Source organism: Perkinsus marinus (assembly GCF_000006405.1).
Source record: "Perkinsus marinus ATCC 50983 genomic scaffold scf_1104296938412, whole genome shotgun sequence".
Classification (NCBI taxonomy): domain Eukaryota; phylum Perkinsozoa; order Perkinsida; family Perkinsidae; genus Perkinsus; species Perkinsus marinus.
Window position 1 is genome coordinate 4,720 of NW_003213453.1, and position 9,099 is coordinate 13,818.

Sequence of the window (9,099 nt, forward strand, 5' to 3'; positions counted from 1 at the left end):
CGTACGCGGAACTTGGAGGACGCTCTGAGGCTTCGGCGTGGATACGGTGATCGGACGTTACAAGGCCTCTATGGCCTTGTGTGGATTTAGGGAGGCCTCAGGGCAGTGCATGTGGGAAGGAGAGCAACGCCTACGGTGGTGTCGGCGAACAGAGCCTTCCCGCTTAGTCATATTTAGATGCCAGCAGACCCTTGGAAGCTCCCCCTCCCCCCTGCCTGCAAAGTGAGCGTTGTCAACGGCTCTCTTTATTATAGTCTCATAGTAGGGAGATGCTCTCCAGCGGCGATATAGTTTCACGCAGGAACGCTATGCGCATGCGTGCTGAATGCACTAGTTCATTGATCCCCCGTTGGTTTAACCTTATTGTCTCTTCGTCCCGTCTTCCCTATGCCTCCTGCGCGCGTCGTGTTCCTGGGAAGTCCTCTAACTCCAAATCACAAGGCTCTAACAGCGGCAACAGCTCAACAGTAAATTGACTGAGCTTCTATCACTTGGTTAGACGCTATAACAGGCTCGAAGAGGCGTTCACTGATTATTGTCTATTGTGAATTACAATTGATATTTAATTCTGTCATGTTCACCATTACAACGAATGAACGACTGTTGTGTTAGTAGCAAGTTATCAGCCGATTGGACCTAGTCAGCACGCACGAACATGCGCCCAGAGTAGCCGGTTTGTCCCCCCACGCGACATTGCCATATCCATTATTCCTTCTTATATCTAAGTGTTGTGTTGCACCAGTGCATTTAACTTAGCATCAGTTTGGGAAAAGGAGTTCGTCGGTAGAATTATTATCACCATGAAAAAAATTTTGTCACTCTCGGAGATTTTACCGGATCTTACGTCCTTCGACGAAGATCCCTTCACGCGGTGCATCTTCATCCAAGGCCTTCAACGTTCCCTCTCAACCGCCGCTCTGAATGCAGTTCTCACACGGGCGTTCGGTCCTGTGTCAGAGTCAGCTATTTTCACTTCTCTCGACACTTCAACAGTGACTTCTGTTTGCATCTTCGTCCATGAGCATTCCGCATCAGTTGCCGCTGGTGTAGATCATCTCGCCTCAAACGGAGATGCTCTCGCTCGACGCTTTCTGGCAATCCTTGGTCCAGATGTTTCCATCAAGCGTTTCGACCCAAGGCATGGGGAAGGCATTATGGTCGCTGGTCGGTGCTCGTTGAAGTTGCCAAATATCCGAGTCATCTCCCTCGATGGCAAATTCCGACCCTCGACGCCCTCCACTGAAACCACCTCCATTGGTGACGCATCAACGCCTCGATTTGACAGGACTGAGTGGACTGCAAGGACAGTCCGAATTCTATCGTCAGCTGTTGAGCCCTTGCGAGGAGAGGTGAGCGATGAAGTGCTGAGGAAGAGGTTCAGCGTTGGTCGATTGGTTGATGAAGACAATTGTAGTTCATCAGTAGACGAGGAGGACTGCGCTCAGCAGTAGATATATTGCATCTCTTGTTTATCCAGACTTCAATCGTATCATTCTGTTTGTTCCTCAAGAGTATCATATTATATAACCCCACACAATCGATAGATATTGAAACTGTATAAAGGAAACACGCATTGAATCACTCCTCACTCACAGCAGCCTTATCGAATAACACGACGCCGTCGTCGTCTTCCCCGAGTATCCTCCCAAGCAGTTCTCTCGGCATCACATTTTCAGCATAGTCATCAGAAGCCACCACGTTGAAGTCCTCCACATGAGGAACTTTGAAGACGTTCGAGCAGACCTCCTCTAGATGTGTCTCCTCTTGACCCTTACCGATACAGCGATAGAGTAATTTGAAAAGGACAACCGCTGAAGTTTCATCGAGCAAAGCAGCAGCAGCCCTCTCCAGTGTGGCCGAAGATGCTTCTTTGCCTTCCTCAGAAAAATAAGTCACCCAATAGCTCTTCTTGTCAACACCAACAGACAGTGTTGTCTGCAATACCGACACCACTGAAGGAGCTTCCCGTGTGGACGAAGGTAGAGACATCACAGCAAGACGGTAAGGAAGGCCACCAGAGAGCAACGGCTTGTCGGTGCAAAAGACCGCGCGCCACGAAATTGTGTGGGTAGCGTGTTGGTCCCAGGGGAGGTAGTCCGGGGAGATGATCGCATGATGGCCTCTGATTACTTGGCCTCCTTCGGTGGTCACCTCTACCATTCCTTCAACACTTCTGACCTTGCTGGGGGTGCATCTCAGCACGTAAAGACCGGACTCCACGGAGCAGCGACGGGCGAAGGCTTGGACGATGTCGCCTGTGCCGTAGGAGGGCAGCAGGAAGGCGCATCTAAAGGGAACAATTGTGCGCTCAATCATACCACTCCTTTCCCACATCGATGAAGAAAGGAGAAGCATGCCATTAAGAAGACCTTCAACTCACCCGTCGCTATCATAGACTTGCAAAGACTGGACAAACTGAGTTAATCGATTCTGCAGCCGAACACTCTTATTCGCCTTCCAGTTGTCTTCGTTTAAATCAAGGCAAACGGCGTATTTGAGACCATCCAACAATCTGCTCGGTAACGCTGTCAAATCCAGCTCAGAAACAGGATCTTGCAAAATCTTGCAATCTTGCTTTTCCTCAACGCTATTGTATGTGTCAGTTCCCACTGCCGCTGCACTTTGAAAGGCCAAATTCGGCGATAGATTAGCCGACGTGGTGATGAACTTCATCAACTGCCGTTTTTCAAGAAGCGACAATTTCTTATGTTTGAAGATCTGCTGGCGAGTAACCGGCACAGTGAGTGTATCAGCTACACGTAATGGCGATCTTGCAATCTTGCTCCCACTTGCATTTCCTCCACGCTCCTCTTCTGTCCAGATCATCAACGAATCTTTGAGTTTTTGAAACTCCAAGTACGCGCCACAACCGCTTTCCAATAGAAGGTCGACCATCTTGCTCTTACAGTACCTGTAACGTGAAGTGAACCTCCCTATGTAAATCTCGCTCGCCCGTAGGATACCACATACATTGTTCAGTGAAAATTGAGCAGAGACGGACGAGAATAGCATGTCAGCGAGTTCAGACGAGTTGCCTAATGTAACCTATTTTGTATCTTGCGAGCTGCAACCTAAGATACTCCTCATTTCACAATTGATGATGCGAATTCTAGTGGGCAAGCTACTGATGTTCCCGCTAAGCCTATTTTCCCGTTTCCGCGCGGAAATTCGAGCACTTTCTGGGGGAGAGGAAGAGCGGAAAATACAAGGGTTTCGCGATTCCAATTTTGACTAGCAAGGTACTACAAAGGAGGAGAAAGATTCGCTCGACGCGAAAATGACAACAAGAAAGGATTTTGTCACGCGCCATGAAATTAAGGCCCTACAGAATCCGCGGGTTGAGGTCGATAGCAAATCGACTCGAGCATTTTCTTAGTTCTTCTTTCACTATTTCATCATCGATCATCTCGAAAGATCTGTCTACCATGTACCTCTGTTGGCTGCGGTTTAGGTCGGCATCTGATGACCAATGATAAATCAAAGCATCCCATTAATGAAGGCCTCACAGTCAGCGTCACGCGCCACAAAATTGTCCACCTCGCTGGTCGGTTCCTCAGCAGCCCAACTCTGCAAATCCCGAAGTGACAACGACGCCGAAGATCCGCCATAGTAGCTATTAGAATCCAGCTGGAGCACCTGATGGTATTTTTTCGCGCGCCACGAATTTGAGCGAGAAATTCGACCTTCTTCCCCTTGGCCGAGAGTGCCGCTCCCAGCATGCACTCGGTGAGTCCAGTACCGACTATAACCACATCTACTCCCCGACTTTGCTCGTCGAGAATCGGCTCAACGATCGACATTGCGGAAATCAAACGCTGCGAATGGAAAACCGTCCGTCGCAAAACTCTGCAAAAATGTCAAATTGAGAAACTAAGAATCGCCGTTGGTGGGAGTCTGCATGTGCTGTCTCATGGCATCGGTGACGAGAACATCTGAGATGAATCTTAGGTTGCCGCTACGAAGATACAGAATAGGTCCTACCAGATATGTTCTCATTCTTAGTCGGGCCACTCTGCGAGGGACCGGGCGGCAGTGGAAAACTCAAACCTGATGGAAACTCAATGACACACGAAAGAGCGTCCATATTCGGGCCTATTCCGTATCTTTACCGCGGGCCTTGAAAAATATCTTTAATTTTTTCCAAGCTGTACCGCCGAACACAGCATTCCTTTAAATTAGACTTGCGGATCACGAATCGATAGAATCTCGAGCGGAGCGACGCATTTTTCCCATATTACCCGGTTGTCGACCCAACACTCTCTCACTGAGAGTTACCGAGTGCCCTTGAGTTGACGATGGGTTGGTAGGAGGGGCCCAAAGGGGCTGCTCCCCGTATCGAGGCTTTTTGGACGGCCGTCCTTGAACACTGTCGGGGAGCTCAGAAGCGCCAACTGAAGGGAGATTGTCTCCGTTAGAAATACTTGAGTTGGTAACCGCCGTTGGTGAATATTATTTCCAGAATTATTAAAACGAGTCGGTAAAAAGAGGGCAATTTCGAAGCGGAAAAAATTATCAAAAAATCGAAAAAAAAGAACTTCAAATTCACCTGAAAATGCTGTAAATGACGCGATGGTCTCCGTGTGTATTCCCCCCCCGTTATATGGCTTCCTCAACTGAAGCCAACTACAGTGGCACTAGAGCCTCCTATCGTACCATGTGTGTACAGTGCGAGCAACTAAATACTCGTAGTGCGAAGATTTCCGAGATGTTCTAATCTTGGTTACTTCCCATTTATTCGACAAAGGCCTCCCGAGACGAGTCATTCCTCCTCCTCCTACATACAGTGAGTTAGGAATATGTGAAGACTCTAATAAAAGCTAGTACGACGAGGTAGCCTAACGCAGATGAACATCTTTCGATCACCCCATGCTGATTCCACGAAATTAAATACCAAATTTCTCTCAACTCACCTAAGAATACAATATTACCTTCAGTGGACACCCCTCTCTCCTCCTTCGCAGTGGACGCTTCATCAACTATAACTTCAATTTTGATAAGGATCGGCCTCAGGGCATCTCCACCATCGTTTTCCTCCCCGTTTATTCGACTCGCGAGAATAACAGCATCTTGCCACGTTCCCTCCAAAAGCACACACGCGTCACCCTCGTCGTCCTTATACAGGAATCGAAGCTCTTTCCCTTTCAGAAAAGGCCAGCATATCTCCGTCATTGATCTCACCGTGCTCATCATAGCAACTCCTTGGGATGCGCAACCCTTTGCGAAGGACCGCCTAAACCGAGCGCTTTCATCCCCGTGGGAGATTTTTAAAATGATGTGATTAAAGGGCATTGACAAAACAGAAGATACTTTTCTTGCCCCGACTGAATGAGGTTGGTTCCAGCGACTTCCTATGGCAACACAAAACCAAAGAGGTGGAAGACGTCGGAAAGGTTGCCTAACCGGAGCTTGAGCAAGAGGTAGCAAACCCAGCTCGTATGCTCGACGGAATCAACTAACCGACCAATACCGACAAAATGGTGTAACAGTTACAGGGACATTTCGACATACCAAAGGTCGTGGGTTCGAAGCCCACAGTTTTCTTTATTCATGTAATGTTTAAATAAGCTAACAAAGTGACCAAACACTACCGATCGAACAATGGCAGAATTTCATAGTCCATAGACTTCAGCTCAACGGTCTAAGGATGGGACTACTGAGCGGCTTCATTTTGACGAGATACTTCCTGCCAGCCACTGCTCACACTCTCGTTATCATTCAAGGAACCTTCAGATTCCACAGAGGCTCCCATGGCGTGGTCACCTAAACAACGACAGATCGTGTATTCAGAGGAACTTCCTCAGTGTACAGAATTTAAGAGGAAAATTTTGGGAATTCTTGTTGGTGATCATCACCGAGATTCTTCAAATGACGTATATAGCTTCCCGATATCTATATTGTGCTTTAAGTATTCCCTCGAAAAAATATGCTGCCGAAATCATCCAAGTCGGAATGCCTAACAAAACCTCGCTGGACCATCGCAAGTCTTCGGACAGTGATGAATTATAACGGAAAAAAAACTTCACTGTTGATTTCACTTTCAATTCGCTGTTGTCCATTTCGTAGCTCATCCAACTTCAGCAGCATTTCTCATACCACAAATAGAATAACACTACACTTACCCCCATGCCCTTACCTCCTTGGTCCGAACACATCCACCCATCACGAAAGGCATCTATCTTTAGCTCCTTCAACAGCGACAACGGCACCAGTAAGCACGGCACTGCTGCCTGTTGAGGCTCAGAGGGCAACACCAGAGGGGCCTCGACTGCGGTCTGTAGCTCCACAGAGAACTTGAGCGTTGGAGTACGATCGGTTCCTTCAACACGATGCTTAGCGATCTCCCATGCGTCGAAGAAGGAGCCTTCAGTGAGATGGCATTTATCACCATCGTCATCTACGTAGTAAATGTTGACCACTTCCGCACGCAGCTGAGGCCACTTCTCATAGAGACATCGCTTCACATCGGGCAAGGCTGGGACGTAGAATAGACGCCAACGAAAGACCTCCGAGCCGTACTTCAGCTTGATGAACACCGGCATTACTCAATAATGTTATGAGCTACTATACAGAGAGGACATCACTAGGCGTATCTTAGGTCGACGACAGAAAGATACAAATTAGGTCCGATTAATGCAAATGGCTTGCAGCGAGTTGGCGACAGTATCACCAACGATCACAAAACCATTTCAGTGCATGATCGAAATACTGTCGTTGACAACGAAAGCGAAAATACTCATCGAATAAATATACGAAATATATTCTACACTACTGAGCCCTTAGGAAAGTACACCACATTTTAGAGAAGACATCCCCTGACTCCTTTTCCGCCCACAGAAACCACCGAATTCGATTTGTGGACAATATCATTTTACTATAGGAAAACAGTCGAACAACAATAGAGATGGTTACATCACTTATTCATGAAGATTTGCATCACACTAAACGCAAGTCAAAAAGTTGAAGGAGATGCTCACCTCGATGGACTGACTAATGTTGACCAGCAACACCACCAGCAGCAGCGGGGAGAAGCTGTAGGTAAAAACGACAATAGTCGTTGGGTGTTTGAAATGGCAGGAGAGAACAGGAAAACAATCTGATAGAAAAATTGACTTATGCCTCAACTTCATCGGTAGTAGGCTTCTTTCCATCATCAGTAGTAGAAGAGGATTCGTCCTTCTCGCTGGCCTCGGGCTTGTCGGTCTTGGCACAGCAACGTTCGTGTGGATGTCTAATGGTTCTATGCATCATGCAAGGATGTGATGATACCTTCTGGTGGTGGTACTCCATTGGACAGCAGCAACAACAAGCCATGTAAGGGCACTTGTTCATCATCATAGCCGGGCAACACTCCTTAGCAGCCATGTAAGGGCACTTGTTCATCATCATCTTGGGACAGCACTCCTTAGCAGCCATGTAAGGGCAGTTGTTCATCATCTTGGGACAGCACTCCTTAGCAGCCATGTGAGGGCACTTGTTCATCATCATCTTGGGACAGCACTCCTTAGCAGCTATGTAAGGGCAGTTGTTCATCATCTCCGGACAGCACTCCTTAGCAGCCATGTAAGGGCACTTGCTCGTCATCTTGGGACAGCACGCCTTAGCAGCCATGTAAGGGCACTTGTTCATCATCATAGCCGGGCAGCACTCCTTAGCAGCCATGTAAGGGCACTTGTTCATCATCTCCGGACAGCACTCCTTAGCAGCCATGTAAGGGCACTTGTTCATCATAGCCGGACAGCACTCCTTAGCAGCCATGTAAGGGCACTTGCTCATCATCATAGCCGGACAGCACTCCTTAGCAGCCATGTAAGGGCACTTGTTCATCATCTCCGGACAGCACTCCTTAGCAGCCATGTAAGGGCACTTGTTCATCATCATAGCCGGACAGCACTCCTTAGCAGCCATGTAAGGGCACTTGTTCATCATCATAGCCGGACAGCACTCCTTAGCAGCCATGTAAGGGCACCTGTTCATCATCTCCGGACAGCACTTCTTAGCAGCCATGTAAGGGCACTTGTTCATCATCTCCGGACAGCACTCCTTAGCAGCCATGTAAGGGCACTTATTCATCATCATAGCCGGACAGCACTCCTTAGCAGCCATGTAAGGGCACTTGTTCATCATCTCCGGACAGCACTCCTTAGCAGCCATGTAAGGGCACTTGTTCATCATCATAGCCGGACAGCACTCCTTAGCAGCCATGTAAGGGCACTTGTTCATCATCATAGCCGGACAGCACTCCTTAGCAGCCATGTAAGGGCACTTGTTCATCATCATCTCCTTAGCAGCCATGTAAGGGCACTTATGAGTCTCGTCATCCTTGTCCTCCTCTCCAGCAGCATCCGCCTTCTCCTCAGCCTCCCTTTCCTCCACAAAGATGCCAATATTCTTCGAGACACCATCACCGACAGAGGCCTCCGTCAACAGCTCATCAAGCTTGTCCTCATTGAGGATGTCCTTAGACCCAAGACCATCACCAACGACGATGTCGAAGTCCTTCCCTCGCAACTCCGGCCAGGCGTCAGCAATGTACTCCCTCACCTTGGCAATCGAATCAACGTCAGTCGTGCTTGCACGAACACGAACGATGTCCGAATTGAAGTGAAACTTCAAAACGATTTCTTTATCTACCATTATGAAATAAAAGTCTTTATCAACAACTACTACAACAATACTGGGAAATAAAGCTGAAGAATTAAGACGAAAGGGACACTGTGACGACACAAGCTGATGCTCCGTGTCGTCACCAACACAAAGGGTACATGTGATTTTTATACACTGTCGAGTGCTACTATGAAAATGCTTGTTTGAATAGGAACGGAGAAAATTGATTTCGTTAAAACAACGAAATTGGAGTTCCTATGGCGTTATGGTGAAATTGAAGTTTTTATCATCATGCTTTGTCGAAAAAGTATCTTAGATTTGCTATTTCGCCAGCCCGTCACAATAGAAGTTACTAGTGTTCAGAAAGGCGCTAAGTGGCGATCGAAAATGAGGGCTATGAGAGTAAGGGTATGCATTGAATTGAAGAGCCTCTGGGTTATAATAGGATTGTAAGAGGTGACTGTAGATGGGTTCCCTCGACGACAGGGTTGGTGT

General features: G+C 47.7%; 5 protein-coding genes across 5 annotated transcripts; 1 reads left to right on the top strand and 4 right to left on the bottom strand.

Annotated features, from left to right (window-relative positions):
• Positions 1-785: 785 nt before the first annotated feature.
• On the top strand, positions 786-1,486 carry Pmar_PMAR025051 (hypothetical protein; the record flags this gene model as incomplete). The annotated part of the gene is made up of 1 exon (XM_002782746.1): positions 786-1,486. A coding segment is annotated over one exon (666 nt), but the record flags the coding sequence as incomplete, so codon positions are not given.
• Positions 1,487-1,578: 92 nt separating this feature from the next.
• Pmar_PMAR025052 (rab gdp-dissociation inhibitor, putative) lies at positions 1,579-3,800 on the bottom strand (the record flags this gene model as incomplete). The annotated part of the gene is made up of 5 exons (XM_002782747.1): positions 1,579-1,878; positions 2,179-2,287; positions 2,381-2,911; positions 3,485-3,636; positions 3,684-3,800. The coding sequence occupies 5 exons, from the start codon at positions 3,798-3,800 to the stop codon at positions 1,579-1,581; spliced, it is 1,209 nt and encodes a 402-aa protein (XP_002782793.1).
• Positions 3,801-3,870: 70 nt separating this feature from the next.
• Positions 3,871-5,289, bottom strand: Pmar_PMAR025053 (hypothetical protein; the record flags this gene model as incomplete). Its single annotated transcript, XM_002782748.1, has 4 exons — positions 3,871-3,932; positions 3,982-4,047; positions 4,239-4,391; positions 4,929-5,289. 4 exons carry the CDS (start codon positions 5,287-5,289, stop codon positions 3,871-3,873), a joined length of 642 nt encoding a protein of 213 aa, XP_002782794.1.
• Positions 5,290-5,377: 88 nt separating this feature from the next.
• Positions 5,378-6,563, bottom strand: Pmar_PMAR025054 (hypothetical protein). Its single transcript, XM_002782749.1, has 2 exons — positions 6,134-6,563; positions 5,378-5,760 (listed from the first exon to the last, which is right to left on the bottom strand). Exons 1-2 carry the CDS (start codon positions 6,537-6,539, stop codon positions 5,651-5,653), a joined length of 516 nt encoding a protein of 171 aa, XP_002782795.1. The 5' UTR covers positions 6,540-6,563; the 3' UTR covers positions 5,378-5,650.
• Positions 6,564-7,110: 547 nt separating this feature from the next.
• Positions 7,111-8,634, bottom strand: Pmar_PMAR025055 (hypothetical protein; the record flags this gene model as incomplete). Its single annotated transcript, XM_002782750.1, has 1 exon — positions 7,111-8,634. The coding sequence occupies one exon, from the start codon at positions 8,632-8,634 to the stop codon at positions 7,111-7,113; it is 1,524 nt and encodes a 507-aa protein (XP_002782796.1).
• Between the last annotated feature and the right edge of the window lie 465 nt (positions 8,635-9,099).

Bases quoted from the DNA above. Each gene is read 5' to 3' on its own strand.
- Pmar_PMAR025054 (XM_002782749.1), bottom strand. From the start codon at position 6,539: ATGCCGGTGTTCATCAAGCTGAAGTACGGCTCGGAGGTCTTTCGTTGG. The intron at 5,761-6,133 runs GTAAGGGCATGG...GTCGTTGTTTAG, and splicing joins GATGTGTTCGGACCAAGGAG to GTGACCACGCCATGGGAGCC.